Genomic DNA, 24,407 nt, shown 5'->3' with positions numbered 1-24,407 from the left:
ATCCCACCTCCTTCCAATTAGTTACTGAACCTAGTTATGTTCTGTATGATTGTTTGCTCAGAAAGCAGCGATGTATGTTTACTCTGATAATCTCTCCTGAGGGAGTTTCACCATATAAATAACAGCGTACTGGCAGCTGGTCATGTTTAATAGCACATATAATGGAACTGACTCATTTATCTCTGAGTGGTGAATCACAGCTCAATGGCAGGATAATCTAAGAGAGCCCCACTGTGGATGACCCTGCAGGCATCGTCTCTCGATTCAATGCTCCATTATTTCTGTTATCTGTTGTTGTAACAAATCACTGTTCGCTAACAGAACCAAATAAAAGGTAGCTGTCTCAGTCAGCAAAAACGGTCACAAATGAATCAAAACAGATTTGAATTGGTAATGTGATCAGAAACGAATCTGTTCACATTGGAAAATATCATGGCAACGCGATTTTTGACCCACGTAACTAGTTAAAATAACATAAAGTAGCTAAAATATAAAACCAAAAATAGTGAAATCAATATGATGCATTGTTTAATTGTCCTACAAAGCTACTGTAACTTGCAAGTCTTTTTGTTTCAATAAAAAGGAAGTCTTGAAATAAAATTATGCTTAAAGACCATCACAGACCATCAACACTTAATATATAAACCTCAATAACTGAACATCACAACACGACAAATAACTACCAGTGATGGCAAAACAACAATGCCAGTGAAATAAAACCAGCCCAACAGTAAAACAAAAACCAGTAAATAAATAGTAAATAGCCCCAAAGTGTTTGTCCAGCTGACTCTCCATTAGGCTTGTATTCTAAGGGAATATTGTTGGTCTAATGCGTATTTATATGTACTTTTCACACACTTTTTACATTTTTCACAGTGACACAAAGAGTCACTCACGTTTCCTAATATATTTTCAAGAAATATGGATGTCTGTGCATGGTAGCCAAATATTTCTAAATGGTCTTAACATAGAAAGGTAGATTTAAGTATTTTTTACTATAATTGTTAGCTTAAACAGTTAAACATCAAGGCTAAACAGTATTAGGTTTTTTCTGCTGGCCCTGTAAACGTTTTTATTGTCCAATTTTTTTGTGAATTACAAATACATTTATTATTTATATTCAACAAAACTTCATCTATCCCTGACAGCAACATAGTGTCGGCCCAGATCCGGCCCACATCTGGTCCCTGTGTAATCCACATGTACCAGATGTGGGCCGGATCTTGGCCACACTATTTTGCTGTCTGGGATGTTAGCTAGCTAGATAATTTTACCCACAGTAGCTGACAAGAAAAAGTTTTTAAAAAGTTGACAAGAAGAATTTCCACCCAAATGTCACTGAAAACTAAACCACATTTGCAAGGCATATACATGCATGCAAATTATCAAAAAAATGTATGATATAACTAACATCCTTATTGCTGAGCCCTGAACTTGATGGTTGAACTAGAAGTTGTACATTTTAGTACCTTATTGCATGATATTGTTTTGAACTAAATCCAAAATACTTTCAATCACATCAATTACTTGTTCTCATATCATACTATGAATAGACTTATATGAACACTGTATTTTTCACTCAGGTGTTTATGGGGAGTATATAAAGCTTTTCAACTCACATCCAATCATCATCATGGCCACGGCAAAGATCTTCTCCCCATCTGTGGTTGGAGCGATATTTCCAAAGCCAATACTGGTCAGGCTGGTCATGGTGAAGTACAGAGATGTGATGTAGACAGAATCTTTTGTAGGTCCACCTTCCCATCTTCCTGTCCCACTGGCGTTGAAGCGGTAGGGTGTCCCAATGGTCTCACCCAGCATATAAAGCCAACTGTCCGTACGTACTGTGTTACGATCCTCGTCAATGACCTCATAGTCTCCAATGCTGTACCAGATGCAGGCCAGCCAATGGGCCGCCAACCCAAACACGCAAACCAGCAGAACCAAAACAGCAGCTCCATACTCAATGTAGTGATCTAGTTTACGAGCCACCCGGCCCAGACGCAACAGTCGAACCACCTTCAGAGAGCTAAACAAACTACTTATACCCTGAAGGAGAGAAAGAGAGATAGAGACAATTAAACGTACAGTATAATCGTTTAAATGTGTTTTGATGTGTTTTCACCCATCAATCCATCCATTTCTACAGATACTTTTTCTTTTCTTGAGTCTAAATAAAGTTCATTGCCTTTCTTAGCACAAATTCTCTGTATTTATAAATATGTACGGGCGTCTGCCAAGCCAGCCTTCTGAAATCAACAATAGAGAAAGCTGAAACAGCACCTGAGGAGACAGAACAAAGAGCTCCTCAGATCTGAACAAGCAAGCTGGAATATATTCAAAAATAACCGAAGTGTACAATTTTTTTTTTTTAAGTAATTTCTGTGCTGTCAAAGCATGTTTTTTTCCCCTCTTATTTCTATTTTTTCTGCAATCATTATTCTGAGGAACAGAATAGGATATGAACCACTAGTTGTAGTGATTACTACATTTTAATATTTGGGTGAACTATTCCTTTATACATTATATATTCCTTAACTGGGTGAACTATGAATGTGTGTTCATGAATAAAACAGCTTTCTTGAGAGCACTGCACGTCAATCAAATGAACTACTATATACATAAAGACATCACATACACACTATAGCTGAACAGTAGAGACATGCTGTGGGGGAATGGCCACAACTAATAAATATGCATAATGTCTGTCTTAAATATTCAATCCAAAATCACCCTGTAACCCTGGACTTTGTATATGTGTGTATTTTATCAAAGACTCTTTTAGATCAGGAATAAAATCTTTTTATCCAGGGATTTAGTTGATTAGATATTACAAATACAAATTACATCTCTTAAAATGATTTCATCAGTTCTCTTCGAAAAGACACTGAAAAAGAAATGAGGCACTTTCTTTTTTTAGCCAGTAAAAGTAAAATAAAAGTGACATTTTGGATAGAATTTGGACTGCTGCTTTGTGATACTACAGTAATTCAGGACAGTGTGTGTGAATTCTTTATTAAAGTGATAGTTCACCCAAAAATGAAAATTCTGTCATTATTTATTTACACTCATGTCATTCCAAACCTGTATGCTGTCATTTTCTTAGAAGATTTTGTGCAGTTTTTATGCTTACAGCAACAGTTCACAGTGATCAAAGAACCTGTATGTTAAGCTCAGAGAATTTTCCAAAAAATCACCATAAAAAGGCATTTTGTCCATATAATAGCTTTGCTTTAATTACAGACAGAAATGTAACATTTTATTCACGGATAATATTTCCTTCAGTGAATCTTTAACTTGAGAACCACTGCAAACTAATAACTGAATCAGTTAGTTGAACTCAAGAAACAGATCAGTGAATAAATGATTCTTTTGAGCCAAGATGTTTTGAACCATTCAGAATGATTCATTCATGAGTTCAATGATCCAGTTTAAATAACTACTTATAATTTGGTGTGTTCTTCACACCAATTTTTTTGTACAACTTTCGATGACTCGAAATATAGTGCATAAGAAGCATGGACTACTTCTATAGTGCTTTTTTGGGGCTTAACAGATGTGGTCACTATAAAGTATTGTGTGAAAAAGAGCGGTACAAATATGTTTATAAAATGTATAAAAATTCTACATTTGTGTTCCAGTGCAAATTATAACAGCAAATGGGTTTTGAACAATAATAATATCATTATTTTTATTTCTGGGTGAATTACTCCTTTAAATACCCTTACATACCGATCAACAGTTACAATCACTGACACATGCACACAGATAATACAGTTTAATACACATCAAACAAATGTTTAAATGACAAAAAATCATATGACAAATAAGATTCTCTTGACTGATTTGATTAGAATCATAAAATAATAATAGAGTAACTTCAGATACTGTTTTTGGTTTACATCAATGTCTGATTGATGCCCTGAGGCACAGCATATCAATCTAATGCTGAGTTTTGAGATGAAAGGCCTACTTGAGTGACAGCTCGATGATTCCAGTTCTTCATTCGCCCACAACAAACACAGGCAGTGCAAGGGACATGCAAAAAGAAAGAGGGATGAGGAGGGAATAAAAACAATAACAAAAGAGAGTGACAATGGTCAACAGAAGAATACAAGAACAGTCATTGCAAACAAAAGCATGGCGCTTTGAATCAAGAGTGAAAAAGCTGAGCCTTGACTGTTAGCAAAATCACAAGAAATTGACATTATTAATCAAGCTTCCACTGCTAAGGCAATGTGAAACAATGATAGATGTCTCTGTGAAATCAGATGAGGGTTATGCAACATAAGATAATTATGCAAACAAAAGTTTTGAAATGAAACACCTGAGGAGGATTTAGATTATGAAAAACCACACAGCTCTCCCTGTAGGCCATAACATTATGCACCTGTACCAGATGATGGAACAGAGAGATGTGTGTGCATGTATGCTTGGTCCTTGTGTTTGTCCTTGGAGAAAAAGAAATACTGTTTGCATTCCAATTTGCATTCTTTTATTCACTTAAAATATGTACTTTGTCATTTGCTGATGGGATTGTGCACAGTTTTGTGTATGTATAGTAAAACAATATGCCATAGAGTGTGTTAGTTTGTGGTAATGTTAACTAAAAAACATGAGTGCACACATCCCATCCAAGCAATTTCAGCATATGATGAAGCACTAATGCTGCCTTTAGGTTATGTCAGAATAATGATGTATTTATGAGATGAACGCTCATAAATGACACCACAATGTCATAATTACCAATAAGAAGCTGTGGATTTTCTTCAAGCGTTGACTTTCCAAGTTTGGGGGCATGTTAATTAAAGAATTATGGTGGAAAGCTCATTGACATTGTTCATAATAATGAAGAATAGTGATAAAGCTTGGAAGACAATGCGGCTCATTGAGGCATTTTAAGAGGTGACAGCCAGGCTTGTGTGACAAAACTAAGTATCCAATCATTCCCTGTAGCAGCACAAGAACACTAAAAAACACACATTACTGTTGCATTCCATCTGTACTCGGACGTTGGAAATTCTGAGTTCCCAGTTGGAACTTTTAACTGGAATGCACCTCAAGTCGGAGTTCCAACTCGGAGGAACCGCAACAACACACAATAGAATCCAAAATGGCTGCTCAGCATGTCAACAGTAGTGAAACAGTAGTAATATATTGTTTATTAGCACTTCTGTTTGTCTGTGTCTCAATAAAATAGGCATTATCTGTTCTAAATAACATTTGTATTCCAAAAGAGCAAGCACAACAAAGATTTGCCTGGACACGTCCATCATGGTTTTCCAGACTTTTGTCTTGGAACGTGGTCAACTCGGATGTGACGTCATTCCCAACACCGACATCTGACTTCCGAAGCAAATAGAACACAGCATAACATTCAAAAGTTTAGAGTTTTCTTTTTTGAAAGAAAGAAATTAATTATTTTATTCAGCAGGATGCATTATATCAGTGGCGTAACTTTGTTTTAAAAAGTGGGTGGGACAGGAATGTGTGTGGTGAGGGGGGGTGTATTGTAATTTTATTATTACAATAATAAATGCACAAAATTTATTGACATAGACCTCATGTTTAATATGATAGTTTTCGTCCTTACATCTACTATAATACAATATATTATTAGTCTTGAGAGTATTTACATTAAACAATAAATATATAAATTCGCACTTGATATTAGATTGTCCTGATGGACTAGGGGTAGAATTTTTGTTCAGCGTGCCAGAGGTTCTGGGTTCTAATCCGCCCTCGTGTAATGTATTGTATTTTTCTCTCATTAAAACCAAAGATGTTTATCAGTGATTGTATATCAAGAGCAGGGACCCGTTTATGTGCATTTTGTTTTGTGATTTTACCTGAACGAATAGAGTCTCCAGCCGCAATTTGATAAATTGAAGCGCTCATCCATGTAAAGACTGAGCAGTGTGCACAAGCGCCAAGAGAACACTGTTGCGCCACTGATAACAGCGACAATGAGCACTCAACATGATTTCAAAAACAACACATCCCAGCGCCAGATGCCACAAGATGTTTCAAAAAGTGGTGAGGACATTATCGACCCTGGCAAAAAGTGTTGGGGACATGTCCTATCCGTTCCACCCACAAATTACGCCTATGCATTATATTGATCTGCGGTGAAAGTAAAGAGTTATATTGTAACAAAAAAAATCTGTTTAATAAATTCTGTTCTTTTGAGCTTTCAGTTGATCAAAGAATTCTGAAAACTCAATTTTTCTTATCTTTGTCAAGTAATGAAAACTATTAAAAAACTGCAACTAAAAAAAAACTGTCCAATGTGCCTATTTTATCCTAATCCAAATCATTTGAACGCACATCATGTCATAATTACAATTTCTGAACTCATAAGTAGGAACTTCAGGAGGATGTGCATAACCCTAGCCTTGCACTGTAATATGGATAGTACAAATTGAAATCTAGCCATTTCTTCTCTTTGAACACTCTTTGCAAACAGCTTTCCACTAAAGAAAATATATTCAAAAGCTGTATTGGTCGTTTCTTCGAATGCTTTCTAAATGTAAATTAACTAAAGTGTCTGTTATGGTTCACCTCAGTGTGAACTTCAGTTTACCAGCTGTTTCCTACGCTGTTTCAATACAAATCAGTCAGAAAGCAAATACCAGACAGCGTGCATTATTTTCCATCAGAAAGTCGTCACCTTGGGATCTAATTCGCCTTGTGTTGCATAACTCTCTAAGGATGCCGTTATTTATGGTTGTGCTCTGTTCTTTGGGCTGGTTCTGCTGAGCTCAAAGCCCGGCAGCATGCGTAGACAGATCTGATGAGCTTGATGTAGCTGATCACGGTAAACTGGTGCTGACAGCCCCTCTGAAAAGCCATATGCCCAGGGGCAAGATGAAAGCTCGGATCCTGCGTATGTGTGTGTGTGTGCAACACAGTGGAAGTGGGAGGGAAGAGCGTCTGAGTGGGTGAATGTGCTGGTATCATATTCATTTGTAACTTGAGTTAGATTGTGTGTGTATGTGAGTTTTGTGTGTGTGTTCCTAGAGAATCACAGCAAATACATATGTATTTTACATTTTTTTTTTAAGTGATTGTTCACCCAAAAATGAAAATTCTCTTATCATTTATGTACCCTCATGTCATTCCAAACCTGAAATAATTTCTTTTCAAACTATTTTAACTGTTTTATCCTTAAAATTAAAGTCAGTGTGCTCCAAAGCAACACTGAAACACCACTGACTTTCACTGTTTTTTTTTTTTTTTCAAAATATCTTCTTTGTTCCAGAGTTGTTTGAAGATATACAAGTTTGGAACAAACTAAAGCCGAAATGACCGTTTGCAAAGACCCGCACCCTTTAGTTACTGTTGCTACGTCGCGGAGCAAAGAGGACACTGACAACGTGTCACAGAGAAGACAGAGCAGGTTACTTTTGATATGAAACAAAGTCTCACATTTCAAATTTTGTCATTTTTAAATAAATTTAAACAATAAATACCATTTTGTGGCTCTTTAATGTGTCGTGACAGATCGCTGTAGCGCCTCAGTTCAAGCGGCTCGTGAACCGATCATCTATTCCTACTAATTCATTTATAGCATCAAATGAACATCAGAAGTAATGTTGTTTCAACCGCGGAAACATGTCAGTACACACCATTTTTCAAGTTCAAGTCCACCGACGTAAATCTACTAACTCCCCTGACTGCTTTGTCGGACAAAATGGCAGATTCGGCGTTATGATTGGTTGTCAATCAAACTCCCGGGGAAGGGTGAATTGAATAGTGACGGATCTTCTGTATTGGATCTTCTGTATTGTGCCGTATATCCAAGTGTAACAGATGTTGGGCGGGGACTTAGTTCTGAGCATCAATTTTTGATTTGATATTGATATTTTAGATATGGACGTTGCTCTCAATTGCTCAGAATTAGATCTATAACATGCATTTAGAAAATAGATGGGGAGTTTTCATTTCATGCCGACTTACACAATTTTCAATTTGAACTATCCCTTTAAGTACAAATAATTGTTGAATGCTGTGGAATGCAGGTGTGGGGTGTGACGACAGTTAACATGATTCAGGCAGAGAGATTGCACTCATCCTCTTTGCAGTACCGGAAATTGATTGTGAGTTCAATTAAATGCAGTCAGACAGCTCTAAATCATTATACGGCCAGAGATTGATCCAGAGCAAAAGCTTCATCCCAGTACACCAACTCCAACCTCACCAGCACAGCGAATCACGAACCATCGATTCAGTCCTCAACTTTACCATACTATTACCCATATTCAGCAAGCGAGAGAATTAAAGTGAGAGAGGCACACCAATAAAGATCCACCTTCTACTCAAAAGCACTCAAATGTTTTTAAAAAAATTCAAACTGTAAATATGATAGCAGGAAAAAGAAATCTTAGTGCGAGATCAATGAAAGGGTTTGTGTGCTCCGCTCTCACGCGTCCCAATCAATATTAATTAGCACCAAAGATTTGCTCCATTACAAGCTCAAATACTATCCCTCACACAAAGTACTCAGACAAAATGATTAGTTTAATGTTGCAGGGCTGTTATACCACCAGTTGGCAAGATATACACAGGTTTAGTAGCTATTCTGAGCAGGTGTTTTGAGGTAAATATAGAAAAAAGCATGTTGCGAGTCTCATCTCAAAAGAGTACTTTTGGATAATGGATATACTGTAGTTTTGTTAATTTGTTTCCGTCATTCCCTTTTAATGCATTTCAAATAAAATCTAAACAAGGGGACTTATTAGCAACTTATTAAGATCTCCCCTAGATTATTGAGTTGTAACATCAATGCTGGCTATTTTCTCTGTAATAAGAGACTGCAAGATAGCCCAATGCTTTTCTTCAGTTTTTCCTGTCTTAGGGGCATTATTCATGCCTATTACCAGGCCCACACGGGACAATGTTCTCCATTTACTCGAAAAAGCATCAACACTGGCGCTATCAATGAATTGCTGTTTGTTTGTGTTCGAGCGTCCTGACCAGCCCAACACACCAATAGTGTGTCTGCACGAATGAGTCCTAAAACCCAGAAATTAGTTAGCATTTTTGCACTTCTGGTTCCACTGTCCTAAAGTCATTGGGTTTTGTGAAGTGGCTTTTGGTTAAATGCCTGAAATAAAGTCTGGTTAATACAAGCTAAGGATATTTTCACATTTTACTCTAATTAAAAGTTGCTAACAAGTGGCTAAATGAGACTACAGAGGTACAGAGGAAAACTCATTCAACTTGTAGATTTTAAATAAATATTGAAAGAGTTCTCAGGCGCTTAGTGATGGTAACATTTAACTCATGCGACCGTGTTGTAATTCTTCGCTTTTTACCTCTGGCTATTGTATTTAGGTTTCATAATTAATAAATGTTTTGTTCATTTGTGAAGATTACCTTCATGAACAAAATGATCATAAAGTTTTGTTGGTCACAGAGCTTATTTTCTGCAACATCCATTTTCCTTTTTGTTCAGGGAACCAGGGTAATGCTAACTTCCAGGTTGGCCTACAAAAAAAATAAGTCACCCTTGAAGTACTCTATAATCATTAGTTCTGTTTGTCTGACCAATGGCAGAAAGGGGGCAAAACCTGTTTGCAGACAGTCATTATTTTTTAAATTGCACTGTGATGCTGGGACACTAAGTGGCACTAACAGAGCAAAATTGATGCATTTCACCTTAACTATTTTTTTAATATTCAAAAACTATTTTACTTGCAAACTCCTTGACCTGACATATCTTACATAAAGTACATGTTTCTTCCTGTAAAATTATGTTGCTTTATTTAACCATTTCCTATATATATATATATATATCTTCTTGCTTTAAACATTGTGAGAAACAAGTACTTCAGCATACTGGAGAACCAGAGCAAAAACAATGCCATAACTCATCACACAGACATCAATCCAATCACCGATTAATCCTTTTCCACGTTTGTGTGTGTATATGTAAATAAATTTGTAGTACTGACCTCATCCACGTTCTCAAAGGCATTGATGACATCATAAGGCAGGCAGGACAACAAGTCAATCACAAACCAGGTTTTCAAGTAATTCATGCGAATTAGTTTTGGGTCTGATATCACTTCCCCGGCTGGGCCCACGAACGTTGTGTGGAAATTTAGTACAATATCCACCAGAAAGATCACATCCACAATGCTGTCCACAACTAGCCAGGTGACGTTGTTCTGCTTGGTTTTGAATGAGACATTGTAGGGGACCATGATTGCGGTGTAGAAGGTGAGAATGAGGATGACCCAGTCCCAGGTGGTCTTAAAGGCACAGTAGTGCAGGATGATGTGAGGGGGGGTCTTGGGCGTCTCTTGTTTGTACTGCGGGAGGATATCTGAGCCCAGCTGGAGAACCTGCATGAGAGAGAGAGAGGCAGTGGATGGTCATTTATCTGAGCAGAGAGGAAGCGAAATGACTCGTCTCGGCTGTAATGCCCCGTACAGGGGACTCACCTCTAAGAAAAATCACATCCTGTAAATCATCTCATCAGTTTAACAGAAGCCTTGTCACTGACTAAAATGGATTTTTAATGGAAATTTTGTATAAACCTTGTTAGAATAAATGTATGTTTACATAGAAATGGAAACATACATTATAAAAAATTGATACCTTAAAGGGTTAGTTCACCCAAAAATGAAAATAATGTCATTTATTACTCACCCTCATGTCATTCTACACCTGTAAGACCTTCCTTCATCTTCGGAACACAAATTAAGATATTTTTGATGAAATCCGATGGCTCAGTGAGCCCTCTATTGCCAGCAAATTAATTTACACTTTCAGTGCCCAGAAAGGTACTAAAAACATATTTAAAACAGTTCATGTGAGTTCAGTGGTTCTACCTTAATATTATAAAGTGACGAAAATACTTTTTGTGCGCCAAAAAAACAAAATAACGACTTTTCAACAATATCTAGTGATGGCCGATTTCAAAACACTGCTTCGAATCTTTTGTTTCGAATTAGCGGTTCGGATCGCGTGCCAAACTGCCAAACTGCTGAAATCACGTGACTTTGGTGCTCCGAATCACTGAAGATTCGAAGCAGTATTTTGAAATCGGCCATCACTAGATATTGTTGAAAAGTCGTTATTTTGTTTTTTTGGCACACAAAAGTATTCTCGTCGCTTTATAATATTAAGGTTGAACCACTGAATTAACTATTTTAAATATGTTTTAAGTACCTTTCTGGGCACTGAAAGTGTAAATTAACTTGCTGGCAATAGAAGCCTCACTGAGCCATCAGATTTAATCAAAAATATCTTAATTTGTATTCAGAAGATGAACGAAGGTCTTACGGGTGTGGAACGACATGAGGGTGAATAATTGATGACAGAATTTTCATTTTTGATTGAACTAGCCCTTTAAGGATTTATTTTTACTTCTCTAACCCTAAAATGACTTTCATTCAAAATGAACAATCATTTACATTTCTGCTATAATTTATTAGTACATGGCTCTCTGGAATACTTGATTCTGATTGGTCAATCATGGCATTCAGCTGTGAAATATTCCTGAATAATGACTGTTGTCAAAGGCAACACTATATTACTGACCAGTAACAGGAAACCAATATTATGTTACGTAGCTCATTTTCAGTCTCTCTGCAATCTCTACAGTTAACATAATAAAATAATTTACTTAAAATCAAATCAATATTTTTCATTCATATCCATTCATATTCATATTTCATTCATACATTTATTAATTCAAGCTGCCAATACACTAGACTGTTCTCCTTTTACTAGTTTACTGAAAATAATTGGCTGTAGCAGATTATATAGTCATTTTAAATTGCTCATTATATTGTTTATTTATTGTCTACTGTCACCATGGATTGCATAACTAAAACAGAACTAATCTGGCAGCTCCATTGCATGACAGCTTTTATGTGATACTGGTATAATAAGCTAAGCCTAGAATAGAATTAGGTCTAGAATTGAAACTTTTGGGTTTTTCATCACATTTGGTGGCATTTTGGCCGCAAGGTACTGTTAATTCCTGACCCTGGTTTGTAAACTATTCAAAAACACCCCACATATCTTATTAATCTCCCTGCAGGAGGAATTTGTGTACTGGAAACACACACTGTGAGAGGATAGCCATTCTAGTGTTAGTTTGATCTTTGACACGGATGGATGCAAACACATGCTGACACACACCAGAATCACTCACAGGCGTAAAATGAAATATATCGGTCTGGTGTGCACACAGATGTACCTCTGCAAGGCGCGAGTGCTTATGTACATTCTCTCCTTTATGTACGGTGGGCTGCAGTTGCTGCAGGACGCCCCTACTGCTGGTCAGAGCCCTGGTCAGACGAGCAAACTTCCCCCAGCCTGAACACAGATATTACACATAGTTAACATTCACTCGCAAATGCACTGATAAACACACAAAATACATATGAACAACACGTACCTTTCGAGGAGTCATCTTCGATTGGCTGTTTGAATGCTGTGATGTCACTAAACGTACACAGGAAGAGCACAACCTTCTCCTGTTCGTTTCGTATAGGTGCTATTTTCACAAAAAACCATACCGGCGTTCCTGGAAAAACACACCCATGTACATTTAAACATGCCGTAATTGTGTGACAGATAACATATCAGAAAAAAAAGTTATTTTTCTATTGAAGTAAAAACCGTCTTGGCTCTGTTTAACACCTTTATGCATATTCATGAAGATATTAGCATAACAAATTTATGCACCAGGATTGCTGTGTTCCTGCTCCCAGTTCTCACAGCTCAGTTGTGTGTGCATATGTTTGTGTGTGTATGAATCTGTATGTGCGCAATGCTCACGGTTTTTCTTGTACATCAAGATCTCAAATGAGTTCATCTCATAGTTCTCGAAAGTCAGCCGAACTTTTTCAGACGTGTCCTTATCTGTGAGCTCTCCATACATGAAGCTGAGAGAGAAAACAAATGTAAATCACAATCAAGAGTTTTCATACAGTTTTTGAGAATGCTGTGTGACTATTGTAAAAGTTCACCTAAAAATTAAAATACTGTAATCATTTACTCATGTCATTCCAAATCCATTTTTCTTTGTTTCTTTTGTGGAACACAAAAGGAGAACCAGGGGTCGTCAAACTTTTGAGTATTTTGAGTACTATTTGAGTATAGTAAACTCAAAAGTGACAAAAACGAGAGAATCATTGACAACATATGGTCAGATGGACTAAATTTCTCATTTTGTTGTCCACAGAAGAAAGAAAGTCACATGGGTTTGGAACAACCTGAGAGTAAATGGTCAAACATTCATTTTTACCTTCTTTTTAATTTTCAAATGGGTGGGTCTGTTCTGTTGCTTAAAGGGATAGTTCACCCAAAAACAAAAATTCTGTCATTTATTACTCACCCTCATGTCGTTCCACATCCATAAGACCTTCGTTCATCTTCGGAACATAAATTAAGATCTTTTTGATGAAGTCTGAGAGGTTTCTGTCCCTCTATAGAGATCCAACACAAATACCATTCCAAGGTCCATAAATGAAAGACATCATTAAAGTACTCCATGTGACTCCAGTGGCTTAAACTCAATTTTATGAAGCAACGTGAGTGCTTTGTTTGTACAAAAAAAAAACATAATTTACCACTTTATTTACAAAATAATATTATCCAAAGCGTGTTCACGCAACAATGTCGGCTCTCTCGTGAACACAAAAACGCATGCGTTGTGATGATCTCGTGAACGCGTGTTGCAGATCAATATTTTGTAAGTAAAGTGGTTAGTTATTTTTTTGCGCAAAAAAAAAAAGCAACCGCGTTGCTTCATAAAATTGAGGTTAAACCACTGGAGTCACATGGAGAACTTTAATGATGTCATTCCTATCTTTCTGGACCTTGAAAGTGGTAGTTGCGTTGGATCTCTATAGAGGGACAGAAAGCTCTCAGACTTCATCAAAAAGATCTTCATTTGTGTTTCGAAGATGAACCAAGGTCTTACGGATATGGAACAACACAAGCATGAGTATTAAATGACAGAATTTTCATTTTTGAGTGAACTAACCTTTTAATTGATCTGTTGGGTCATGATGGGCAGATAAAATCAAAAGTTTACTGAAAACAAGTTCAGCTTTGCTTTACTGTGATGGGAAAGGCAGAGAGAGAGAGGAATATATTCAAGATACTCTAGAAATGTATTTCTCTTTGAGGCATCTGGAACTGTGACTCTAATGAGCTTGTCTTGTGTTTGGCATATCAGGGAAAAGTCAGAGTTCAAAGCTTGCTGGCTCAATAACTAAACTACAACCCTCCAGAAGACAGCCAATTTCACAGATACAATTCTATTTCTGACATTTAGCACCTGCAACATAGCAAACTTGGTAAAATTGTATATGGCTTATGTAACAGAATACATACTTACAAGTTCATTTATATATTATTAGGCTGTCTTTTTCGGAGTCAGTAAGATTTTGTAATGTTTATGATAGTCTCTGATGCTCACCAAGCCACGGTTGCTTTTATTTGAGCAAAAAATAGAGTAAAAACAGTAATATTGTGAAATATTAGTACTGTTTTGTATTTGAATATATTTTAAAATGTAATGATGGCAAAGCTGAATTTTCAGCATCATTACTCCAGTCTTCAGTGTCACATGATCCTTCAGAAATCATTCTAATATGCTGGAAATCATTTGGTGCTCAAGAAATATTTCTTATTATTATCAGTTTTATTATTATGATTTTTGATTCTTGGTGGAAACTGTGATGTTTTTTCTGGATTGTTTCAAAAGAACAGCATTCATTTGAAATAGAAATCTTTTGTAACATTATAAATGTCTTTCCTATCACTTTTGATCAATTTAATGCATTCTTGCTGAAAAAAAGTATTAATTTCTTTCTTTTCTGCTGAAAAATATTTATTATTATTTAATTATTTTGTACTCTTACATCCCCATTTTCCACACAGGGTGTAGTGTTGTACTCTATACTGTACTGTATTGTATTGCATATTGTAATACAATATTGTACTGTACGTATACTGGTTGTATTGTAAGCATACTTCATTACAAACAGTATTCTACTATCTTGTACATTGTGTTATCCAATACTACTATAAATGGTAAATTGTATGTATACTGTAAATCTTCAAATTCAAGTGCAATCCCACAAGAACTGTCTCTACCTTCCTCTCTTTTATAGAGAAAATATAATCAATATGATGTAATATAAAAACTAGTACATAAAAACCAACATTAACCTCTACATGAAGTCTAATACCTGCAAGTGCTGCTTTTCTGCATGACCTCAGCACGGTGGTAGCCGGACAGCTTACAAAAGCCATCATTACTGTAAACGATGGGCCAGTCTACTATCTGGGCATTCCCCAGCACAAAGTTTGTGTCTGTGGAAAGAGCACAGGAGGATATGGGGAGAAAGCAGGTGAGAGGAACCAGGCACAAGGTCAACGGTAAGAAAGCAAGAGGTCAGTCGCTATGGTAATGTCACATGAGGCAGGATGGGTGGACACTGTCACGGCAGCCGAAAGCCACTGATCTGACATGTTTATGACAACACAGCATTTCAGCTTATTTTTTATTGGTCTATGCCTTATAAACAGCAGTGTTGCTTTAACACATAAACCACTGCCTCATAATACTAGTTCACATACAGTTCCCTGCCTTATAGGTTTTTTGCTTGTTAAGCTGAACAGAAAGCAACATATATGGTAGTCTCAGCCTCAAACAGCCCACAAACCACCAATAGACTTTTGTGATCAATAGTGCATAGAAAATTTCAAAGATCTGCCTAAAAACATTGTGTTTAAATATGATTGACTGACTTCCCTGTAATTTATGGAAGTCAAAGTGCATAGGCAGGTCAAGAAGTATCTAACTGCTGAATTTGTCAAAGTTTGCGGGGTTATAGCATCAAAACTTTTGTATGAGACACTTATAAGCAAGTACATGAGATGTATATTCCACCTAAACTTCCATTGTTACATCAGTTTTTAAACACTTGTCCTATATATCTCATCAAAATAAATAGATATGTTTTATCATACACAGTGCCCCCGTCCTGGGTGTCTTTTGGCCAGTACAGTTATGAACTAGCTTATGTTTTACACTATTGTTCAAAAGTTTTAGTAAGATTTTTTTTTTATTAAAGTGACAGCAAACATGTTACAAAATGTTACAAAAGTTTTCTATTTCAGATAAATGCTGTTTTTTAACTTTCTTTTCATCAAAGAATCCAGAAAAAGTATCATGGTTTGCACATTTTTAACATTGATAATAATAAGAAATGTTTCTTGAGCACTAAATCAGAATATTAGAATGATTTCTGAAGGATCATGTGACACTGAAGACTGAAAATTCAGCTTTGCCCATCATAGGAATAAATTTTAAAATATATTAAAATAGAAAACAATTATTTTATATTGTAATAATATTTACTGTATTTTGGATCAAATAAATGCAAGCTTGTTGAGTACTTCTTTTAAAGACATTTTTAAAATCTTACCCCAAACTTTTGAACGGTAGTGTAAATAGCACCAAAATTCTGTCTGAACAAACCTAAATTCTCTGATACCCATAACACTGTGAGAAAGTGGCTTAAAACACACAGTCTGATACCCTCTGTATCTTTACAAAACTTTCAAACACTCTGCTATGTCTCTTTTATGTCTTTTCATTGTCCAAATGCACAACGGGAGCCTTTGCAGAGCCAGTTTCTGCTAATCAGGGCTATTGCCGCCGTCATTCCCAATTAAACGCCAACTTTTAATTCTGAGTGTAGTTTCCAAAAGTCTGTGTAGAAAACTTTCTGTGCCAGGGTCCTCTGTAGTGGGCTCCATCTCTGTAACCTTGCTTTAACCTTTCCTGATGTCTGTCAATGGTAGTGTGTTAGTAGCTAGCGTGTTAAGCAGGCTATCAAGCTGATTAGCTGACAGTAGTGATTTAGCGGCTGCTGAGTAAGCCAGTAGCACTTTTAACAAATGTATCTCAAAGCTTGAGCAAGCTCACGGTAACACTATACAACTTGTAATCCGATATAAGGGAATTAAAAACATCTAGTCAGTCACAAATAAGAGCCAGTGAAGACCTTTACAGTATTTAAAAGCAAGAAATTGACTGTAAGCGTTGCCCTTCGTAATATGAAGACTATAAACAGTATCATGACTTTCATCAGTCTAGCAGACTTTATCGACATATTTACTTACAGTAGGGTTCAAAAAATGAAGGATTTTATGTGATCATTGTCACAAATTTGCTTGTTTGATTACCTACACTTTAAAATCTTTTTTGATTTTAGTAACCCAAACTTAATTTACTGTGTTTATCTAACTGATTTGTCTAATGTAAATTATAAAAGTTGCAAAAAAAAAAGTTTAGATGTTTTTACAGTATAGAAATAGTTCAGACTTTTAAATATTTCATATTAATTTTACCTCACAGCATTTATATTTTGTTCAAATGAGAAAAACAATCATAAAACTTTGTTTATTTTATGGTTTAAATTTGATTTTGAATTTCAGATTTTGACCCCCACTGTATATCAACACTAAAATGAACTCAGATATTTTGTGAAATAAAATAAAGTAAAACATGAAATCAGCTCTTTTTTTAATTATAAAATACGTCCTTCACCTCATTCAGACATAACATGATGGCAACATTTTTCACTTTGACTGCACACATTACAGAAACACAGACAAACATTTCATCTTTCTATGGCTAATGCTTGTGGAGGGTAAATGTGAGATGAGTAAAATGCCCTTACAAACAGAAAATGAAAGGGCAAGCATCGGAATTTGAAGTGAAGGATAAATCAGATCTATGATATCAATTCACTTAAGAGCATGGTGGTGGATTTGCCACAGAGCACAGTTCTTCTCTACTGAGCATAAACACGGGGAGTGCACTCCACACTGAAACAAACACGCACACGTGGACTCACACGCACCACTATGGAGAAAAAACACGTTCCATGCCAACATTTGTTATTTTACAGCAAGTGCTGTCAGCGCTGAATGAGGACCAGGGAGCAACATCTGCATGGTTATTTTCACCATAACTAAGCAGCTTTTAAATATCAACAGCACTGTTTACCACTTTAACAACAAAAGAGTTTAATCAAGCTTATCATTATATAATTCAGACTATCAGTTTGTAAATTAACAGAAATTGGTATAGAACAATATTTAATGTCGAATGGGAACTAGAAGGGGAGAGAGAGAGAGAGAGGGAGGGAGGGAAAAACAGAAAGCAAAAGAGAGAGGGAGAGAGATAATGTAGGGATGGAAGAGGTTAAAGCACAAGTATTCTGCTCAGCGAGGTTTATACCTGTGTGTCTATGTGATAATGTCCAAACTGGAAGTTAAAGAAAACAGAAAAAGAGTTAAAATAACACAAACACACCATAGAGGTAAAGGAATTTTTCCTCCTGTTCTTCTCCAAGACGACCATATAACCCCTATATGACCAAGCAGGTCATATACAGACATCAGTGTTTTTAGAAGTCCTATTTTAATGAGAAGTACATATTTTCAATCTTTTGAAAGCCGAATACAAGCTCAGAGATCTCTGGACTAAGGGTTAAGTGCTCAAGTGGATGGGGCAGAGAAGGTGTCTGCTGGGCATTTGTGGACAGCTGAGGTTCAGTCAGTTTTAAATGGACATGCATGTTTTTGCATATACTGAAACTTCATAAATAAGAAAAGCAGTCCTGATGGATAAACATCAATAAATAAGATTTTTGATTCTATTTTAAGGACCTTACAGTAGGGTGCAAAAACGTGATAGTGCTGGTGAAGATCCTCAGCCAGTTTTCAACCTTTCAGCACTCTTAAATATTAATTTCTATTAAATATTAATTTAACCTAAAGTTGTTTTTCCATCACAAAAAGCTTGCTGATGGAAGGATGCATGAAAAAACTCAAATGGGAAAAGGGCAGCACATGCTGTTACGCAGAGAATACAGAATAATATCTTCCTGCAGCCCATTAATTAGTCTTTTTAAATATTTTTATAATTGTTATAATAGCCTACAAATAAATTATGCATTATATATAAGTGAGATCTTTATATTTCTATAGCCTATATAAGATTTTTTTTTAAAAATAAATAGGACTCAAATAACTATTTGGTTGACGTTTGTTCGTAAATTTACAAAATAAACGAATAAATTATCTATTTAACGTTATTGTAAAACGTATTCGCTACATAATTAACCTGCATTATGTTTTTTTCCCCCGCGTGAACAGACACGTTTAACTTTTTAGTGTGTATTTATGAAAGTACATAGTCAAAAGTACATTGTCTTTATGTAAAGGTCTCTTCTAAGTCTCTTGTTTTTTGCCCAAAAGTTTTTGCTTGCTTTCTTTTATCTGCGACACTACCGCTGATTCTTTCGTGTATGTGCGCTGCTTTGGATGTGGTGGTGCGTCTTACCGTTAGACCGTCGGACAATATTTTCCAGAAAAGTGTTTTGTGGGGCCACTAGTCCTCTGCGTCCCCCGGCCATCACGGCGGGTCATGCGCTCCAGTGAGTGCCCGGACCGGTCAACATGAAGTACCCGCACACGTCTCCGGTGTGTCTGTCGTCCACATGCCGCTGCCGCATCCAGTTATGTGTGGACCCGGGGCTCTCCTAACGCTCTCCTCTCTCCTCCACCCCATTGATTCTCCACCATGGACTTGGGCTGGCGAAACAGCGCCATCTATTGATTTACATGTGAAGTAGCAGATGTTCTAATGTGAATCAATAGATGGCGCTGATTCGTTGAGTGAGTTTGCAATGCGTAATAACATTACTAATTCTAATCTCTTAACGCCATCTGGTGGTGGATAGGTTTGCAAACACATTTTTACTTCTTTCATCACTAACCTTTTTTTAGTCTTTATTTTTTGTAAATTAGGCAGAGTTAAACGAACGAAAAGTCGAGAAAGAGAGGAGAATGATTCGTTCTCTTAACCAATCTAACTACATTTAAGGTAGAGTGGGGGGAAACGCCCCCCTACTGTTATTCCCAAAATAACCACTAAATGAACAAATCAAGATATTTTGTTGCAACTATGGATTACATTGACAAAAGTGAGGTATTTACAGTGAAGCTTACACTGGTGACGTACCTAAAAGAAAACGGATTTCACTGTAAATTATCTAATTATCAGCAGTAAGAAAAAAAGTGTTTTAAAGCTTCTTGTTTTGTAGAACATCACAGTTATAGGCTATATTATATGAGAATAGTAAGGCCTGTAGATAAGGAGTATGCGTTATTTAAGGAAAATATAATTCTATTTTCAGAGTGACAAAAAATCCCCAGCCACGTGGGGTAAACACCCCTTTCCCACTATCATAATTACTGTAGTTACTCTGTTCTGAACATCAAATCCTTTGTTTTTCAATCAAATGTAATCTAACTAGGTGGTTGAATAAAAATATTTGGACTTTATATTTAAAAATTACCTCAAGTTAGCATCAGGTAGCTAGTTAGCTAGCCAGTTAGCATCAGCTAACAATATTTTTCAAATAAGATATTATAATTTTGTAAATCATAATTATTGATAATATTCTTTTTTAATTTTAAGCTAAAATTGCCTGTTCTCTGATTTTACTGTAAATGTATAAAGAAAGCTTTTTCAGACTGGGGGCATTTTACCCCACCCATGGGGGCATTTTACCCTACCTGTGGGGTAATTTAATTTAATTTTTGTTAAAAATCTAATAACATGAAAACTCTGGGCATTTTTCATACTTGGTTTATAATTTATGTCATTGTCACTAAAACTATGGTAGCTAGTCTGGACACATTTAACTTGTTTCACAGAAAAAAATGACAGTCCTTAAGGGGGGCGTTTTCTCCCACCCCACCCCATGTGTAAATGCAATTCATTTGAATTTAGGGATTTGTCAAAAAAATAAATAAAAAATAGGCTTATAGGCTCACAACATCATCATCATTATCATCATCCATCAATTAAGATTACAGTGAATGTGTATCAAAAACACACAGATCTCCACAGAGTTGACTCTGCAGTCATTTGCTGTTTGCAGATGTTAGTGTTGTCACCAACAACAGCAGCGTCTTGGCTTCCTGCACTACATGGGTTTGGTCATTAACCTCAAAAAGATAAATATAATGATATTCCAAAAACGACCTAGCCACCAAGACCACAAATATAGCTTCAAGCTAGATAACAAGTCCCTAGAACATACTCAAAACTACCTGTGTATAAATATCAGCAAAACAACAGAACATCAACAAGTCAACTGTAGATGTCTTCAGAGACACGGCATGGAGGGCGTTCTGTATCAAAACTGAGATACCAATCAGAATCTGGCTAAAAATAGTCTTCCTCATAGATCTCATTGTGCTCTATAGATGTGAAGTCTAGGGGCCTTCTCTCACCAACCAAAAATCCACCAAATGGGACAAACACCAGGTAGAAACTCTGCAGGCAGAATTCTGCTTTTATGGTTGTATCTTGATAGCAAGATGTGACAGCAAGAGTGTAGTTTATTGGTGGCTTAGCTGTGAAAGTTATGGTGAATGACCTCTAAGCCAAATTTCCTGAGAGTTTGTTATTGAAGACTGTCTTCTTGACTGATTCTTTGTTGTGCAATTATTTATAGCACCCACATGTGACAATTGGTTACTTCTGATCCATTTAATTTTAGTAAGCTTAAATCCCATGTTGAATGTATGTATTAAACATATACATAATAAAAACTGAGAAATATATGTCATTAAAAGCCATAAAATAAGTAAATTAGCCAATTTTGTTTAAATTAAGGATTGCAGAAATGAGTACACCCTAGATTTAATTCAACAAATGTATAATATTCTAGCACTTAGTATGCCCTTCATAATTTTGAATAATTCAATAACAAATAATTCAATAATTCAATAACAAATTCTGACCGTTCTTGGCACAGAGTGTACAAGTTCATGACAAATTGTCACATCTGTCCTGTTTAACTCCTGGATGATGAGCTCCAAATGCCCTGATCTTTAATGAGGAGTGTTGCTCAACTCGTCTCTACAGAATCCCCCACAGGCGCTCAAGAGTGTTAAGATTGAGTGCAATACATGTCCACAGAAGGTTTTTCACCTTGGGAGAATGCATATCCTCAATGTCATGTTGAAAAAATGCCCAACAATGCAGGGAATGAGGAAAGGGTAACATCTTCTGTTTCAAGTTTGTGTATTAAATTGCACAGTGGTGTGGGAACTCATGACAGCATTGATAAAGCACAACTCCCTCACACCTTCAGCACTTATACATCCCTATATAAGAGCTTTACTACCACTGGACTTTACTGTGGGAACCAGGCACTTCTCACTGTACTCCTCCTCTAGCAACACCATAACATTTTGGATGCTGTTAGATCCAAAATGATTGATTTGGTCTCATGAGACCAGAGTATTGATTCCCAGAATCTATATTTTGTAAATATGGGCTTTGGAAATGGCTAACTGACTTTATTGTGCTTTGGCTACAGTAGGTAGTTCCAGTGAGAACAACAACCATGCATGTCATTTCTGCAAGCTGCATCTTACTCTGTGAGATAAACAGTCACTCTTTTCATTGCTTTTTGCTGGCTCTGAGACACTCGTATTTCTCCTGCTCTTTGTCTAGCAAAAAAATCCCTTGTCACTAAATGAAAGCTTAAAAATGAAGGCCTGATCGTTTCAGGGGCCTTGTCACAAGTCCATTGTTTTTGAATTTCTGTGTTACTTTTGCTATATTTTCACACTTAAAACAATGATTTGGTAATCCTCTTGTACCACTGCCCTCTTTTGTGCTAAGAAATAAGTCTTCTGACAGTTCTCTCCCAAGTGGTTCCATTGTTGTCAGCATTAAGTCTGAGAATGATTCAGTGGGCTATATAACACTTTTAATTGTCAAGAAATTACTTCTCTTTAAATGTTCTGGTTCAACATTACCTGTTGATCAAACATTGCCTTAAACTTAGACCAGAAAATTTTTATTTTGTTTTATTTATTAACTTTTAGGAGGGTGTACTCATTTTTGCTTCACAACATTTTATCACTTTGATAAGAAAATCTTATTTTCCTGAATAATTTTGACATGCTTCTTTGGTAATTGATTAAGCAGACTTGCTGGAACATTATATCTCTAAAGAACCCTAACATGTCTTCTAAGTAATTGAGTAATTGCTGACTTTCAGAAGTTTCAGAGGGGGTGTACTCATTTATGCTGTGCACTGTATATATATATATATATATATACACTGATATATATAGCTATATATATAATTTTTTATTTATTTTTTTATCCAAAATCAAATCCACTCAGTCACTCGAGTATTTTTGCAGCCAGAAAGCCGGACTGTAGTTTTATATAATTTCATTTAAACATGGAAATACCTAAACCCTAGCAAGGTTCTAGGTACTTGATTAACCTCTCAGCTGTCAATCAGATGTCAGTCATTCCCTTTCAGTCGGTCACATTCGACGTATGTCAGTAGTGACCGACGAATTGGGATATCGCCAGAGAGCCCTATCAGCTTTGAGTGAAACTAAACAAGCCAATGGAATTGGTGTGCGATATTTGCATAATGCGCACCGCCCCCTCCAGGTGGGTATAAATATGGAAGCGGATGCAATCGCACTCTGTCTTTCGCTTCGGAGCCAACCTGTGTGTTCCTGCTATTAGACTGAGAGTGACTTCTCAAGCCTTTGAAGAGCCGTTGTTTGCAGTGCTGGTGTTAAGGCACCCTACAGCGAAGCCGCGAGCCTTCAGAGTGAGCCTCGAGCTATTATACAGCTCTCAACTGCTGTTTTCACAGCATTGTTTGCCCCGTTTGGTTTGCCGGTTTCTCTGTGTGTGTGACTCAGGGAGTGGTGTACCTGCAGTCACATCGCGGCTGTTCCCTGTGTGCTTTAGCACAAAGAACAAGAGCTGAATTTTCCCCCTTCTAAAAGAGCTTCAAAGACGAACCCTGTGTCTTTTTCAAGATGTCATTTCGTCTGTGCGTTACTGGATGCGGTCGTTCCCTGGTCCCCGCTGATGGTCACAATCGCTGTGTCACATGCCTGGGCATTCAGCATGCTGAGGCAGCTTTTATGGATAGCTCATGTTCTCACTGCGGGGACATGACTATCTCAGTGTTGAGGTCTATACCCTCGTTCCTTGGTTCTCAGGGAGCGGGAGTCCCCTTCCCTATGCCCTGTTCGGCTGTTTTCTCTGGCTCTGGTCAGGGGAGCGGCGCGTCGGCGTGTAGGAAGGGTGACTTGAGGATCACGGTTAGGGCTTCCCCGCCGAGCCCCTTTCCCCTCAACAACACTGCAGCCTGTAGTGTTGCCGGAGGAGCGTGCTGGTCCCTCCACGGAGCGACCTTCCGTTTCCTTCGGTGCACCTGTGGACGAACAGATGTCGATCGAAGCATCGGAAGGTGAGCTGGAGTCCTCAGGAGATGAAGTCTCGGCTGCGCTGC

The 24,407-nt window shown here is 36.9% G+C and overlaps 1 protein-coding gene across 9 annotated transcripts in view; it reads right to left on the bottom strand.

The window, feature by feature from the left end:
- The window catches only part of kcnh1a (potassium voltage-gated channel, subfamily H (eag-related), member 1a), a 66,239-nt gene extending 46,647 nt beyond the window's left edge, over positions 1-19,592 (bottom strand). For 3 of the 9 annotated variants that reach the window (XR_007926005.1, XM_051868948.1, XM_051868949.1), the window contains exons 1-9: positions 19,394-19,572; positions 18,287-18,313; positions 15,222-15,345; positions 12,799-12,905; positions 12,416-12,544; positions 12,215-12,333; positions 9,957-10,349; positions 3,974-4,000; positions 1,620-2,049 (exon numbers count right to left, since the gene is read on the bottom strand). Coding sequence is in view for 7 of the 9 variants with exons in the window: in XM_051868948.1 (XP_051724908.1) it covers positions 1,620-2,049; positions 3,974-4,000; positions 9,957-10,349; positions 12,215-12,333; positions 12,416-12,544; positions 12,799-12,905; positions 15,222-15,345; positions 18,287-18,313; positions 19,394-19,466 (1,429 nt within the window). In the remaining 2 variants the exon portion in view is untranslated. Of the gene's footprint in view, positions 1-1,619; positions 2,050-3,973; positions 4,001-9,956; positions 10,350-12,214; positions 12,334-12,415; positions 12,545-12,798; positions 12,906-15,221; positions 15,346-18,286; positions 18,314-19,393 lie in introns of all 9 variants that reach the window. The other 6 variants (XR_007926004.1, XM_051868947.1, XM_051868955.1 and 3 more) reach the window with 5 other exon arrangements.
- Positions 19,593-24,407: the final 4,815 nt, after the last annotated feature.

The sequence above is a fragment of the Ctenopharyngodon idella genome, chromosome 17 (assembly GCF_019924925.1).
Source record: "Ctenopharyngodon idella isolate HZGC_01 chromosome 17, HZGC01, whole genome shotgun sequence".
Lineage (NCBI taxonomy): Eukaryota > Metazoa > Chordata > Actinopteri > Cypriniformes > Xenocyprididae > Ctenopharyngodon > Ctenopharyngodon idella.
The sequence above is the reverse complement of the archived record's forward strand: the minus strand, read 5'-3'. Positions and strand labels throughout refer to the sequence as shown.